The sequence below is a fragment of the Haemaphysalis longicornis genome, unplaced genomic scaffold, assembly GCF_048455015.1.
Source record: "Haemaphysalis longicornis isolate Haplotype H1 unplaced genomic scaffold, Haemaphysalis longicornis Haplotype H1 scaffold_8, whole genome shotgun sequence".
Taxonomy (NCBI): Eukaryota; Metazoa; Arthropoda; class Arachnida; order Ixodida; family Ixodidae; genus Haemaphysalis; species Haemaphysalis longicornis.
Genome location: NW_027526445.1, coordinates 93,109,530 through 93,126,123, shown reverse-complemented (window position 1 = coordinate 93,126,123; position 16,594 = coordinate 93,109,530). Strand labels below are relative to the sequence as shown.

Sequence of the window (16,594 nt, the reverse complement as noted above, 5' to 3'; positions counted from 1 at the left end):
ACTTCAACGTGTATTCTCAAGCAAAAGAGGGCTAGTACTCTCGGTTACGCACGTCTGTGCATTTCGCTTCACATATGCCCCGGGTTTTCTTTACGCTCAATAATGCGCACATATACCCAAGACAGCAATACTGGTAATTGGGAACGGTCTTAGGCGTTCTTTAGAGTTGAAAATTCATACAAACTCGGAAAGGTTATAGTATGGACACCACACAGCACCTTGCAGTGTCCCTCAATTGTCTAACCGGTCCTTGTTTGAATGCGCTGGAAATCCTTTTTTTTTAAATTGCCACACCAACTTGTCCAGCAATCCGCACTCGTGTTTTTAGACTGCTTTTTTTGTGGTCGGACTGTTAAATCGACAGACAGACAGACAGACAGACAGACAGACAGACAGACAGACAGACAGACAGACAGACAGACAGACAGACAGACAGACAGACAGACAGACAGACAGACAGACAGACAGGCGAAACAGTTCGCGTTTAGGTAGCCTAAGAAAGACTGTCGCCTTTAAGACCGTAAGGGCCTTAACCAGAGAAAATACTGTAAAGTGTTCTTTTCACAAAGGGAGGCTTCTACCATGGCGCACCGCTTTGCAGTAACTGAAAGAAACCGGCCATGGTGTAACGAACCGAATAACCACTGCTTTGCGCACGTGAAGCACCCAGAGTTGAAATCAAGACTTCTTGAGGGCAGCTCCCTCGTAGCCTAGAAACATTGCACCATCGCGTACGACTGACATCGGCTTACACAAACAGTTACCTTTTTCGCCTTGAACGGATGACCAACACCTACTGTGACAACTGTTTTTCGTAGAAACAGTTGAACATATTTGACTCGAATGTGTGGCCTACTTGGCACCAAGATCACGTTTTCTTTTGTTTTATTTTTTGAGATATTGTACGCCTAGAAGAAGGGCCGGTAGCTCTGAAGACTATTCTAGGACCATGGACTTCCCCCTCAAAGCAACGCCAGGCTCTGAAAACTTTGTTTCAATATTTGGAGGACATTGGTCACATTTCAAAATTGTGAATTCTGTGACGCAATCTAAAAATATTCCGTCAAGCACGTCAAGCCACGCCAGTTATTTTGTTGTTGCTCCTGCCCACTTCTTTCTAGGGCCTTTTCTTCCCTACACCTCCAATCCTTACCAGAGAAGCATGTAGGCCATTGTGAACGCGGGCAAAACTGTCTGCTTTTTCAATAAACAGCCTTCTCTCGCCCTTAAAAGGAGGGCGTTTCTTCTTTTTTCCCCACTTCTCTGTTTCTGGGTATCCCGCATATTTATTTTGGACACAACGTGCATCCTGAAAAGCGACGACAGCGCTGCCTCGGGCTTTCATTCCGCCCGCCAGCCCGTCGCGAACAACATCAACATCAGGCTTGCCCAGCAGTGACAAGCTGCCAAGGCTGCCCACGCGCGGTCTCGTCATCGCGGGGCAACATCCGCTTCAGAAGCACGCTGCAGCCTGCGGTCGCCGCGAGTCCGCCGCTCGCAGCCGCAGGCTCTCCGCCGTCCCGCCGCCCGAAATAGCTAGCCCCCCTGAATAGCCTGCGCTCGCCTGCCGCCCCGAGAGCGAAGATTCTGGACAGTGGTGGGCCGAAGAAGGGTTTTACCGCTATTCATCGGGACGCCCGCTTTCGATCGGGCGTGCGGCGCCCTGAAAGCCCTTGAGCCGTTTCGTTTCCCCAGGCGAAGTAGGAAGTGGCATGACATTCTCCGCCTTGCGCTGCTGCTGCTGCTGTAGTTGGCCAACTTTGAAGGGGCGCATTGTGTATCGACGCCCTGCGCTGATGGCGTTGGCTTTCGGGATGTTCGACTTGCTGACATTTTATTTTTTGTCTTTTGTTTCGTTCTTTTTCTCGGAGGTGGTAGGGGAGATTTCGCCAAAGATAACTATTTTGCCGCGTATCCGCTCGCTTTGCTGCAAGCCTGTCGTGAACAGACGGCAGTCCTCTGCCGCTCCTGCCATGTAATACACTCTTCTCCGTTCCTGACATGATGAACGCAATATAGATGTTTGTTCAGTTCAATTCAAAATTCCCGCTTTCGCTCAGCTCGCACGCCATCTGCTGGGACAGAGCGCTTTTATCTCGTCTGTCTTTTAACGCCTTTTTTTAAAAGTTTTTTCTTGCTATCATAAAAAAAGGAATCTAAAGTGTATTGTTATTCAAAACAACGCTGGTACTCTCGGTTATGCCATCACATTTTTTTTTTCATTTGACCCTGAATAATATCGGCATATGAGCCATGGCAGCACCTCATTTGCAGCCAAGCAATCAGATAAGTGGTCAATCTTTATTTTTTTTTATTTCGTCCTGGCCTCAAGTGGTTAAATCATGTAAAGGGCAAACAGATAGAGAGACCAAGGTATTGCTTGCCCTTCTAGTGCATAATTTTTATTCTCTGGTGTATGCTGATTGTACTTTGTTTGCCACTGCCAAGGGCACGTTTTTTTGCGGTTTTTAGTTTACTCTGTTCAGTTATATTGTCCCCCAAAGTGGTAGTCGGACTACGTATGTGTGCCAGGTTGGATCCTGGAACTACTGGATGTTGTATGTAGTGTACTTGTGTATATGTGAAGAGGGGAAATAAAAATTTCTTGCTTTCGCGCTTAAAGGGACCCAGAAAAGCCTTCTGTAAAAGTTACAAAAGGCCTGTATTGTCACGTAGCACCAATATAGCGATGCAATGCCGTTGGAATTATTGATCTACATTCAGTATTAGCTGCGCCAGAAGCAATTAAATGCACCTCTCCCCACTTGCCGATCGACTCCTCCTCCCTCTCTGCCTCCTTCAAAGCAGCTAGCTACATTCCTGCGCCTAGGCTCGCGTCAATCACTGCGGACCCGCCTTTGCCGCCTTTGCCTTGGGATCGCGCAGGAAGGAGGAAGAGCAGCCGGAAGCCAATGACAGTGACGCCGCCGGCGGCCGACCTTGCCGGCGAATGGGCGAATCGGGGGGCGCCTTCGCCGTTGCGTCAGCAGCGATCGCCGTTGCGTCACCCGCGGTCGCCGTTGCGTCACCCGCGGTCGGCTCGCTGCGGCGTCGCGCTCATCGGCTGAGAAAGGCGATCTTCAAAAATTGTTTACAAATTATCTGTACAACGTATGGGGCTCACACTTGGCTCAAAAATCCCCCGCTATGTGTTCTACCACCTGAATGCATTTGATTGCCACCTTCACAAAGCTTTTCGGGGTCCCTTTAAGCAGACCAAGATTACCTTTGTTAAAAAAATGGTCCCATTCTGACACTCGCCTGAGACAGCCAGCAATGGCGGTTATAAAAACGCAAGGACAAGGAAGCGTGGACTCCATACATGAGAGCGCGCATGAGGGAGAGCAGAACCCCATCGTACAGTTAACGAAGTTCTCCCGCGAAAATGGAAAGAGCATTTCTAGCAAGAAATCAAAATTTATTGCTGCGTTTCTGACTATATTTATGGATTCTAGCTGGAATTGACAGCTTCTCACTAGAAAAATTATTAGTCTAGCCACAGACGATTGTTTCCTGCTTGCAGGCTTTTTTTCTTTCAGCTGCACTGTCAAATGCTGGCTGGAAGTAATGGCTGCCAGCATTGGAACAAAATCCCAATCCAGCTAGAAATGAGCTAGAAACTGAATTTCTATCTAGAAATTTTTCTAGCTAGAAGAAATTTCTGGCTCAATAATCAAGCTAGAAAAAAAAATATTTTCACCTGCGTTGTTTTCTTGTAATGCAGAGCCAGCTTCAGTCTGTGTGCTTAGCCAAGAAAGCTTTTGCAAGACTATTTGCCTCTTTTTTTCCCGACATGCCGGAGTGTCCTAGCGTACATTTGATTTCAACGTGCGTACTGGTGGTACGAAGCTGTGCTGCTATCTTTGTTTTCATTTTCAAAACTGTTTCACTTCGAGACCAGCCCTTCCCAGGCGGAAAACACAACAGAAAATACGACAGGATGATCCTGTAAGGGAATAGGACATCCCGTCATTTGTACAACACAAATGTCTGTCGGGTGACAGGCATTCTGTAGTTCTACAACAAATATTCCTGTCGCAGGACAGATCATCCTGTAGTCCCAATAGAGATCCCGGCTCTACGAAAGATATTCCTGTTCTACAACAGAAAGTTCTGTTGCGCGACAAGAATTTTTGCTTTGTTTTCCGACTGGGTTGTGTCATTCACAGACTGCCTGCAGAATATTGTGCACCGGTAGCAGCGTTAAGCTACACGCTAGCGTGACAAAAGCGTCCGGTTTAGCTCCGCGGTTTGACAGTTTCGTGCAAATATGACGTCTGTTAGGAATACTCCTACGTCACCTGTCAGCCGCTGTGGGTTATCAGTAAGCGGTCTCATTCCTGACCACGCCGCAGCTAGATAACGATTAGAAACACATTACCGTCGGTGCTTAGCACCCAAACGCGAAGCGAGACGCCTCGTTTTTTTCAGTGGTGGGGAGCTTCGAGGAAAGAAAAGTTAGGGTGGGGGGCACAGAACAATCGTTTGTGATGATGATGGTGATGATGATTCTTTAAAACTGAAGAACGCATTTCCTCAGTTTAATTTTTTCTGTTACTCAGATCTTATGCATGCCAACTTTTCGGGTTTCCTTCTTTTTTCATTTTGTGGTTCTAAAAACTAGAGCGCGCCTTTAAAGCAAAGCTTCACTACTTTCGTCCGGCGGTTTCGCCGCGGATGCGCAAGTTCACCTTTTGACCGTAGAAACACCCCCTGCGACACACTCCTCGAAGCGCATCGCGTGATTCGCCGGGCCCGTATTCGGCGCTGCGCAGAAGGCCCCGTTTTCAGTCGTTCTGCTCAGCTAGCGGCGGCAGCGGCCGCCGCGGTTGCGGCCAATCTGCAGTCAATCGGCAGCCGACCAACCCCGCCGCCTCCCACGCATGCTCCGCTCGGTCGCCTCGGGCTACGGGACTCATCTTGCGCCCAGCGAAGAGGAACGCCGCGTTCGCCGCGAATGAAAGCGAGGAGGGCCTCCTTCTGTGAACATTGCACGGGACCGAACGGCGTTGAGCCGTGGTCAGCAATACAGCTACATCAAAGGTTAACCAAGCGAAACCAAGACTCAACCACACTAAGCCAAGCGTTTGCTTTGCATATCCAAGGTTAGCTAAGCCGCAGCCATTTTTACTCTCCGTCTCAATTAATTTTTCAGAGGTCGGCCCTGGATGTTCCAACTGGATCTTGAATCAAACACTATTTATTTTAACAAACAGCTATTCGCAAATTTCAAAAGTCCTACATGATGTAATAGTTAAGGTTATCATTTGTCTGGTTTGAGGAAGCGCAATCGCCCCCTGCGTGGCCTCCAAATGGACTTTCAAGAACCTTCACGCTTTGTTATCGTGAAAAAAATTACTGAAAGGGAATAGTTTACTCCTCCCTACCGGAATACCAAAACTTTAGTGATAGCAATGTGGGACAGTAAGAAGTTATGAAGAAGAAAAAAACAAGGAGAATGGCGAAATAAATTACGATTGGCGTTGGCAGAAGGGACGCGTGTTCTTCCAAATGACTCATACTGTGCCTTGCGCTTTGGACTAGTCCGTGCACTCTTTCTTTTTAACAGCGTAGCTGTTCTAGGGCTGGCCTTGACGGCAGTCTCGGCTGGTATCGCGACCAGGTTTCTCCGCCGCGTGAAAACCGGTTTCCAGTATAGACAAAAAAAAAAAAAAAACGTCATAAAAATAAAAAGGTTAGGGCCTCCATATTTCGATACAAGACGGCTTATATTTCCCCTGAAATATGTTTCCCCAGCAATGCATTTGTGTTGGGAGGTGAAGACCACTTTACGAAGATCGCTGCGAGCTTGGTCTTTGTAAGGTGGCTTTCTCACATTGCCTGTTGTGCAGTGAAGCATGGTCTTCTACGAAGGGAGTATGACTACGGAAAACCGATCTAACTGTTGTCTTATCAAAAGTACCTCGGAACACCCGCCATGGTGGCTCAGTGGCTAAGGCGTTGCGCTGCTGAGCACGAGGTCGCGAGTTCCATTCCCGGCCGAGGCGGCTGCTTTTCTGATGTAGGCAAAGAGCAAAAACGTTCGTGTGTACGAGATTTCGGCGCACGTCAAAGATCCCCAGGTGGTCAAAATTAATCCGGAGCCCTCAACTACGGCGCGCCTCATCGCCTGCGCTGCGTCGGAGCGTTAAAACCCTACAATCAATCAATCAATCAATCAATCAATCAATCAATCAATCAATCAATCAATCAATCAATCAATCAATCAATCAATCAATCAATCAAGTACCTCGGAACAAATTGTATGACAATTAGCCGCTCAGATGACTCCAAAATTCCGCCGAGTTTTCTTTACTTGTCATAATTAGTTCACAGTGAGGCTACAAACGTTACGGAATTACTGTCTGCTGTCAATGCATGGCCATTTACGGAGGGAGTATGGTTAAAGAAGGCAGTTCTAGCTGTTCAGTTACCTAAGCTAGTCGGAAACGAATTCTACGACGATTAGCCGCTAAGGTGACTCTACTATTACGCGCAAGAAAGAAGCCAAAGCTAAACTGAATCTTCGTGAAGACAACCGTCAGCTTCACTATTTCAGCAGATTTCACACTGAGTGGAACTAGATTAGGAGAAGACAGCGCGGTTTACACACGCACACAGGGAAGAGTACTTGACACACACGTGTCAAGTACTCCCTGTGTCCGTGTGTAAACCGCGCTGTCTTCTCCTAATCATGTTAAACCAACACGCCCAGATAGACACGTTAGCGAGTGGAACTAGGTTTAGTTTTTGTTGTTGTTAATTTTTTGCTTTAGAGCCTGGACATCTGTATTCGTGTCAAAATAAAGTGGTGCTAAGCCCTTCTCCCCCCCTTCCCCCCCCCCACCCACACACACACACACATTTCTTCCAAAAGAAAGTTGATAGAAGCGCGACAGCTAAAAGTGCGTCCACTCAATCGTCAAACGTTCAGAGGCACAAATCGCGAACGAAGAACCAACCCGTGTGATGATCTTTCACTCACTAGGTAAACGCATCTACGAACGACCTAAATGTACACCGATACGTGGTTTATGACATAAAGGTACACTATTGCACTTCTTCACCACCGATCACTGTATTGTCTCGTCTCGTTCCTTTTGACTCGTGGTTTTCAAGTAACCGTTTTGACACAACGGAAGCCCGGTTTCACGCACACGCTACGTGTGTGTCATGCAGAGATCTTATCAGAGCTTTTCTTTGGTTGACCAATAATATGCATTAGTTTTTTGACAGGACGCCGTCAGTCCCACTAAGAAAGCTTTCGCTTTAAAACTGAGTGGGCTCCAGCCCCCCTTACTCACCGCACGTCTCCCCCACCCCCACCTCCGATCGGGATCCCCTGCGCGTAGCTTAGAGAAGAGATTACAGACGTCAATATACTTCACCCACTCTTATATCGAGACATACTAGACCGGCGTTACACATATTTTTACACTGATCAATCTTACAGTTAGAATGTAAACGCAAAAATTCGCTCCCAGCGAAAGTTTTGGTGAGGCGCTGCTCAGCCACGGTCTATGCTGTCCTTGATCGAGGAGGATCCCAAGAAGAAAGTTTTAATACCGAGAATGAAAGAATTATTTTATTCATCTTCAATAATGACCCCGTTTCTTTTTTCCGAATCTATGGCGGACTCACAAATTTTTTCGTGTAAATTTTCGGGCTCGCGCTACGGCCAAATAACTCTTGACGAGGATAATACGTGTGTAGACAATTCAAGCGTCTTTTTTTTTTTTTTTCGAAATAAGCCGTATCCAGAAACTGAAACTGAGTCGGAGAAAACTGCAGTGACAAGGAACACTCGGCAACTTCCCCCCAAAAAGGGGGCGGCTAGAAAATAGTGGTAACAACGCCCTGAAAACGTGTAGGCAGATCGTAGTTCGTACCGAAAATGAGCCGAATCCTGCTGCTTCACAGATCAAAATGAGCCAAATGCATTTGCCCAATGGGAGTTGGCTTTTGGCTTGGCTGTTCGGATTGTTTCGTGGGTGTTTTCGGAAGTTCTTTTGAGCTTTTCGAAACCGGCTTATTATGAATTCAGACGGCAATTAGGAGATCGGCGAAAGATCTGTCCCCAAATGTCAGCAACCAAGTGAACGGAAGAAGAAGTGAACAAAAATGATAGTGGGAGATTTGAAACAATGATTTCATTTCACCCGTTCGTACGAAATAATTCTGGTTGTATTTATTTTTTACTCCTTTTTTTTTCATTTTAGTGCTTAACTAAACAGCCGCCGCTTACAAGCCCTGGGAAATCTCCCCCCTCTGAGAGTACGAACCACTTCATTAAGGTTAAGTTACATATGAGCAGTCTTCTTGTGAAACGTTTTGGGAATTCATGGCAAAGCAATGACGAGCTTGCTTACTTTATGAGTGGCTTCAGGCGTGCCCAAAAAAATTACCCCAGGGAAGAATTCGAAAAAAAAAGGTGCTAATGGTGGCAAGAGGACTCACATGCTCTTCATGTATAGTTCTACTGTTCAATTGAAGCCCTGTTGATATTTCATCGGTTTTTCCACCGCAACTCAATCGCACTCTGCTTGAAAGTTAGTTTAAATAAAGTTTACACAAGAATGCCGCATCCATTTGAGTGTTACAATTCAATATGATCCAAATCCACACGTATCACCCCAATATTGATCAAATTTACGGCACAATTTTTAATTACTTGTGGCCCTAAACTTCGCCTAGCTGACATAAATATATATCATTAAATAGTTTTGACGGCGCTGCATTAGGTCCGATTACAAACTGTAGGTTGTTTCTAAAATTCGCGTTAGGTAGATCTGGCTTATCTCGAAAAAAAAGCTTCATTTGACTGCCTTAAAATAATATATTTGAAGCTATGTGTCTGTGTGGAGGCGGTCGGACTCGGAAGTGAAAACGCCGGCCTTGTGTGAGCATCCAATGACAATGGGCATAAAAGGGACTCTACGAGAGCAAGGGCGGGAAAATCACCTACAGACGTGTTGCGCCTTTGGGGAAGAAGAAAAACGAAGAAAGAAAGAAAGAAAGAAAGAAAGAGAGAGAGAAGGAAAGAAAGAAAGACTGCGGTGCCGGACGGGGAAGAATCTCAAGGGCACGAGTGACGTTTCGCCCGTGTTTGCAGTGCACGCGCTTCTTCGTAGAGGACTCGCGACGCATGCCTCTGCGTCGAGTATACGCAGCATTTCTTGCATGGTAGAAGCTAGTAAGCTGGCGCAGCAGAAAAAGATACGTTCTATCTTTTTTTTTTTCGCGTTTTGAGAAATCAGCGAGCGCATTTATAGGGACAGCCAACCACTTTTTTTGTGGAGTGCATGTCCTCTAGCTCATATGAAAGCCACAGCTTCATATAACGGGGTAACCAAAGGCAATTTCTAAAAAAAAAAAAAATGGCGGAACTAATTTTAATTTGGTGCTGAACTTTCTGATGATGATGATAATGATGATTGATAGTGCTATCCCCTTTATAGCGGGCTGATGACGCGTCATCTTACAAATAAAGTTCTATACCTACGTTTTACACTCTTCGTTTAATAACAGCGCTGCTCTTCGGGCAAACACAAAAAACTTATTAGGCACAGAATACTTATTTTTTTGTTACATGTGATAGCTATATTCCCCACTCTGCCTTTCCTCCACCAGCATTCTAATCTTCTCTTCGTCACCTCTACAGCCTTGAAGTTAACTCCCTCTCTACTACCCTTAAATCAAATTTCGGCGCACGTTAAAGATTCCCAGGTGGTCAAAATTAATCCGGAGCCCTCCACTACGGCGCGCCTCATCGCCTGCGTTGCGTCGGCGCGTTAAACCCCACAATAAAAAAAAAAACTACCCTTAAATCCTAGGGCTTCTGTAAGTCGAATATTTCGTTCATGTAGATTTGAATGGATGCCCTCGCATTCCAACACTATGTGCCGCATAGTTTCTGTTTCTTTCCCGCAGACCACGCACACCCCTTCATTTTGTGTGTACTTCCCGGCAAAGCTCTTAGTTCGCAAGCTACCCGCTCTAGTCTCAAAAGGCAAAGCGCTGCCCTTGGAATTACTCTAGACATTATCCTTACTAATGCCCAATTTCTCAGCCCTGTACATCTCTAACGACGTTTTAGCTTCCATTTTTTCTCGCCATTTATTCGTTTCTATCTGCCGTGCCTCTTTTTTGGTTGCCTTGGCTGAAATCTGGAAGGTGGCGCCACTTAGTGTCAAAACGTAACACTACTGTTCGTATGCGAACGGGCTTTGTTCTTGTTTAAACGCATGACTCAGCCGCGCAGAGGAATCTTAAAGACTGCACTTTATTACTTTTTTAGCAGGTGAAGTTTTGAAACACTTCTTTTCGTCTCATGTAGTTAAAGGTATGTGTCCGCGCAGCTCAGTGTCCCGGTTGCCAGATCGAAAATTTCCGCTCTCAAGCGTTTTAGGGACCTTTCACTACAATTGTTACAGCTCAAGGTATTTTAAGTGACGCCCTTTCATTTGCGACAGAGAGCATATATTCCACAAAAATCGGTTGGCTGTACATTTAGGTGCTGGTGTAGCGTTAACGAAATTGCGACACGCATTATTGTCCGCGGAACATTTGTAAAAAAAGTGTATCTAGAAAATTGGACATACCTAAATGAATACTACGGAACCACATGTTTGTAACAACTCCCGGAGAAAAAGAAAATTTAATTAATGCCTTCACCTCGCCTCATGCGGTATTCATTTTTCAGATTCTCATAATTACACGTAAAGTGGAAAAATGATTTGCTCTCCTTATTTTTAACTTTGTAAATTTGCAAGCAAGAGGTGTGATTACCCTGATGGGACAAAACTGCGTTTTTTAAGTGTCATAACTATCAAATTTTTCTTTCTTGCATCTTTGTAGCTGCAAGAAAGCTTTTAGGTGATACCCACCATGAACCTTCATTTAGTGATGCAAGTAATACCTTGTTCACGAAGATGCACGCACAAAATACCGGATAAATATTATGATAATACCGCGCCTCTTATTTGTCCTTGTATACATCCATATGCCTTCTGCACTGAAGCTGAGCGCAGAACAGTATCCCTCGAGGCCTTGTGCCATTGTTCCCGCGTTCATATTCAGCCCATTGTCTGAAAAACAGGCTTGACAACCCACAGCCGCTAGGGCTCTGACTCCGCGACAGTACAGCGCATTCTTTGCTGCTGGAGCAAAACGCAGTGTTTTTTTTTGTTTTTTTTTCAAGGAGCACTGCCCCTTAATGCACCGCGGCTACTAATGAAAACGGCAAAAAAATAGCGAAGATTCCGATCATCTGTCGTTGAACTTCGTGCACAAATCCAAGTATACCTCCAAAATAACTGGGTTTAAGTTTTCACTTCCAGACGAATTCATAGCTTCCTTAAATCTTGTGTACGTACACATATCTCGTGTGTGAGCAGTACAATTAATGCGTTTACGCTTTCATTTTTCAGTGTCTTCTTTGAATTCCCTCTCCCACACACCCATTTTATTTTCCGCCACAGAAAAAAAAAGGAAGAAGAAGAGGACAGAGAAACAACTAGGAAGCGAAGAAGAACAAACCTAAAGTAAAAAAAATATTTCCTTTGTTTGATTTCTTCGATTTACTTAATAAGAGAAAGCAAATAGTAGGAAAAACTAGAATTTTAAGAAATCTAAATGCTCTACTTACGCATCAATTTCAAGGCGCAGGAAATTATTCAAAATTTTATTCGACTTAACAATCGCCACCCAACAACTGCCTATATTAGAAGCATGCGCAACTAGACATGTCAGCGGCGTCCGCATGTTCGCAACGTTCGCAATGTAAACAAAACGTTCCAAGTAGAGGTATTTATCTGACATATGCTCAAATAATTTCTGCGTACCTGTGCCGAGAGAAATTTCTGAAGGATCGGAGGCGAATGATGAATCTACGCTTAACGACAGCTCTCATAGTGCTTTTTTGTCCTATCGACACAAACACGTTCGCAATAGGTACAACTACGGCGTAAAAAAACGAACGCGGATGCTCACCGGGTTCTTGTAATGCAAGCCGCCGGTAACCTCGGCTTGCTCAACGATGTGTCGCACGTTGTCCTCCATGGCCGCGATGCAAATTAGCGTGGTTCAGGAAGCTACGGCTTCACCTCGATTGATTGTCGACGAAAATGCAGTTCGCAAGGCTGCACCAGAGGGATGTTCCGCAGCCCGAGTTACACGAATGACGCGCTCGCCGTATGATACGCCGTTTGTAAAGGGCGTAGGCTCGTTTTGTGGGTGTGCCCGGCAGTACGCAGCGCAAAACAAGCAAAAGAAGCGAGGCGGAGGCGTCTGCTATTTCGCAGACGACACGAGCGCACCCTCTTTATTAGCGCACATTCGCACTGGTTTCGGTTTTGCATCCACCGATGTCTCTAATTAGTTATGGTGATAAAAGAGATAATTTTAGATTTTATAAGATATTAAAATGTATTGGGTTCCTAAGCTAATCAGTAATGACAACCGCATTCATGATAATTTCTGTGGTGCACTGTGCAGAGCGATCGCATTAACGATCATCATCATCTTGAAAGTTAGTTGACTCTCGCTTGTCGCTTGCGCGTGAATGGTACCGTTGTCGTGTCGTTGCTGTAAACTTGCTGACCACTGTTACCTTTTTGTAGATTGAGCTCTTCGTTCTACGATGTTTTATCACGTAAGTTCACCTTCTTCAAGGCCTGCTTGTGTAACGTTGGATGAAGCACTGCGGGTCGCTCTGTCTCTGTAGTGACGCGGGAACGGAGTTGGTGTGTTGACAGCGGTGCGTGGTTGTAACGTGGTCGTTGCCCGCTCTGTCGCGTCCGCTGCGCTGCCGCTTTGCAGATTTCCCTGGACCACGAGATCCTGCTGCACCCCCGGTACTTCGGGCCGCAGCTGGTGGAGACGGTGAAGCAGAAGCTCTACGCCGAAGTCGAGGGCACGTGCACTGGAAAGTAAGCCCGGGGCGCGCGTATACGCATGGTTGATACGCAGCTTAGTGGGACCGATTACATCTTGATAAGATCTATGAACACACGGCGCATGCGTGAAACCCAGCTTCTATTGTGCCCAAAAATCGCGATAAAGCAACGGTTCCAGATAAGACAACATCGATCATGAAAGGAGTACAATAGTATACCTTTATAATTTCATTAACAGCGTATCGATATACATTTACGTCGCTTGTAGGTGCGATTGCTTAGTGCGCGGAAAATTGTCGCCCGGTTTCGTTCTTCGTTTGAGATTTGGGTCTTTGAAAGTTCGACGAGCGACTGCGCACTTTCAGCGAAGTTTGGAGTCGCTGCTTGCTTTCGCGCTTCGTTCAGCTTTCTTTAGGAATGGATGGTAGATTTATTCTTAAAGGAAAATATGAAGAATGGAACTAACGGTAAGATCCACTTTACTGGCTTTCGTTTCTCGTGCCCTAGTTATTGCTTCGTCTCGTATCGGTCAGACATATGAGTTTGCGAGTAGACATGCTCCGCCGGTCTACTCGCAAATGAATAAACTGAAGGGCATAATTCTTCGAAATAGGTGACCGTAGCAAAGCTGCTAAAATTTCTCTCTGTACATTACTGTCCTGGGCAGAATTAGGAAAGCTTTAGAGGTACGGGCGTCGCTGGCAACCACTAAAGGCTGCATCCGTCCAGCTGAAACAGTAATTGTCGTGAAAGACCTGTGCAGGTCCTTATTGCATTGTTGAGGCACCAACAGGACTTCGAAGCATGAACGGACTTATGAATGCTACCATTTACCCAGTTAACCGAACTAAACGAACTCCTGTCTGAGGACAACCTGAGCATTGGATGTCTGCTTTTGATCACTAGCATTCGAATGGAATGTTAAATGGCACCGAAGCTTTGCCTTGCATCAGTAGTAGTTACACTAAGACACAAAAATGTGAGGGTACTGGAGATGTTGTGTACACAACTTCTGAGTCAGCATCACAGCACAACTAAAAACGCAATTTGATCTAGCCTGACTCAACCAACGTTTTGTATAAACTATATAAAGTCTGCACACGGGTACTTGGTCGCATTGCAACATTGCTGCATGTTAGCGCCTAGAGCCCCTAGATAAGCTACTTATCTAGTGGCTGTAATTAGCACCAATGTCCTCTCCTGTGGTTTGGTGCAGCAGCCTGCAAGGTTGATGTTTTGGTTCAGTCGGCCTACTTGTCTCATGAGTTCCTCACAAATCGGGGGAATCCTTAAATTTTTATCTCTGTCTGGCTGTGACTGCACGGAGGTGAAGTGTGAGATGCCCTGGGCATGCTAAGGGTTGATGTGGACTTAAAACAGGGCCGTTTCTGAAGTTTGTAGGGATTTGGCACCTCTGCAAAGCTCAGGCATTACAAAGAGGGTCTGTCGTGAAGTTTGTAACAATGTGACCGCATTGCACCGTTGAAGTTCGAAACAGAGACTACCTGCCAGCTTTGCCTAGTTAGTAACTAGTTTCAGAAAGCATGACATGCTTTTTTGGAGGGATGTATGCTTTAGTGCAGTGGTTCTCAGCCGTGACTGCCCCGGGGACCCCTTTTGGGCTTGCGAAAGTGATGGGGGACCCCACGATGGAGCATATGTTGTTTGGTGTCATAACGTCAAACAATTTCTACCTGCAGCTTACGTAGCCCACACACTTATTCGATGCCCGCCTTTTATGGTTGATGCTAATTACAATGCGCACCATGTTAAACAATCTGGTCTTGAATCTAAAATTCTTCTAAACACCTATATGTTGCCTCTTCTGTGTCTGCTTTTTTCCTTCTCATAGCTGGCGTGTCGTGCAAAAAGCAGATGTTAAAACAGGGCTACGCGGAGAAACTAAACGTATATGTAATGCAGCAGAGCCACCTTATTGCATTGCAAGAAAGTGCTGGCAAGATCGAGAAAAGAATGGCGGGAGTAAAAGTTTTGAGGTAAGCTTCGTGGACCCCTCAAATGCTCTCGCGGACCCCCCGGGGTCCGCGGAACCCCATTTGAGAATCACTGCTTTAGTGTGTTCCAGTCTTCACCAGTGATGAGTGTTTTGTTGCAGGAACTGGATAATAGACCACCGGCCATCGAGTTTACTGTCCAGCGCTGGTAGACATCTTGAAGCGTGTCCCACTTTTGAGGCTCCATGTTTCAATCAGGATGACATGAAAATTGTAGTGACAAGCTGGGAAGGGCTCGTGGTTGTGTAAATCCTGGCCTCTGCTAACAGCAGAACCTTAGCGTGACCAAAATGCGTTTGTCTCTCCTGCTTCTGGTGCAAGATGAAGTGAAGAGACAGTTTATGGAAAAGAAAAAAAGAAATGCTGTCAGAGACTCTTCTCATGTGGCAGGGCACGTAAAGAGTTGGTATTGGGTGGTAAATAACACAAGGGTAGGGGTGACCAAAAGACCGGCTTATGTACTCGATATATTGACATGTGCGCGTTTTAGTTTTGTGTCATATCTTTTTTGACAATGCTTTCGAAGAATTTATCTCTATTCTGAAAATTAGTGGGGATAGGCAATATTTTGATGCTGCAAAGCACTGAAACATTCCCTTCTCGACTGCCTAGGTGGTGTAGGGCCTTACTGCATTACAGTTGCAAGCAGACCAAAATGGATGACAGCTGAGTCTTTACCTGTACGCTAGAACCTCCTGAGCATAGATGGAGGCAAAGCGTTCTCCCTGCTGCCTCTCCCATCCAACGTGCCTGTCGGTGTGCAACGCAGGTACGGTTTCGTGGTGGCCGTGACGACCATCGACAACATTGGCGGTGGCCTCATCCAGCCGGGACGGGGATTTGTGGTGTACCCCGTCCGCTACAAGGCCATCGTCTTCCGGCCCTTCAAGGGGGAGGTCCTCGACGCTGTCGTCACGCAGGTCAACAAGGTGGGTGTTGCTCTCGACAGGGCTCAATTGACATTAAAGGGACACTGGAGTGAATTTGGCAAACTTCCATTTTTGTTCGCGTACGAAACGTCGTAGGAAATCAGCAGTGGGTGTGCAGAGAGTAGGACAGCTCTTTCGAATTGAGTTTTCTAGTGAATAAAGTCACGTATACGCAGCAAGAGGGGTTGAAACATGGCTTAGAGACTCCAGACTACAATTTGTGTATACAATTTGTGTAAGTAATGCTGCAATGTTTACGAATCACTTCAATGTCCCTTTAAGAGCCGTACACACTTGTGCAAGACTGGGGTGACAAAAGAAGGTGATATGACTGGAGTGATCGTCACCCTCGGTATTTACACTGGCATGTACCATGGGTGATGATGGCAACATTTTTCTGTTGTTGTTTTTTTCTTTTTTCGCTCTTCGTTGTCATTCTTTTTCACTTACAGCAAGACCTCAAGGCGTTTTCTGTTCCAATTATGGTGGACTGTTGCTTCTCTAGAAAAAATGTCTAAAACAAGGCTTTTGAAAAACTTGGCAAACGTGTTTGTACAGTTCACTGCTTGAAAATCGCACCAGTTTCCAATAATGATTTAAAGGGACACCAATGTGTGAAAACAATTTGGCTTGTATCGATAGGTTAACTCTCTCGTTACCGCAGGAAATTGACCAATTTTCAAGGGTCTTACAAAACATTTTTTTGTGCTATACATATTGGTTAGGCACACATTGCAGTGACATAAAATGCAGA

General features: G+C 45.7%; 2 protein-coding genes across 2 annotated transcripts in view; one reads left to right on the top strand and one right to left on the bottom strand.

Moving 5' to 3' along the window:
* LOC144148886 (galectin-6-like) overlaps positions 1-12,247 on the bottom strand; it is a 105,395-nt gene extending 93,148 nt beyond the window's left edge. The window contains exon 1 of the mRNA XM_077680411.1: positions 11,992-12,247. Within this exon, the coding sequence (XP_077536537.1) occupies positions 11,992-12,060 (69 nt within the window). The 5' untranslated portion in view covers positions 12,061-12,247. The remainder of the gene's footprint in view (positions 1-11,991) is intronic.
* A 245-nt stretch (positions 12,248-12,492) lies between these two features.
* Polr2g (DNA-directed RNA polymerase II subunit Rpb7) overlaps positions 12,493-16,594 on the top strand; it is a 34,543-nt gene continuing 30,441 nt past the window's right edge. Inside the window, exons 1-3 of the mRNA XM_077680412.1 lie at positions 12,493-12,652; positions 12,820-12,929; positions 15,681-15,840. Coding sequence (XP_077536538.1) covers positions 12,641-12,652; positions 12,820-12,929; positions 15,681-15,840 — 282 coding nt within the window. The 5' untranslated portion in view covers positions 12,493-12,640. The remainder of the gene's footprint in view (positions 12,653-12,819; positions 12,930-15,680; positions 15,841-16,594) is intronic.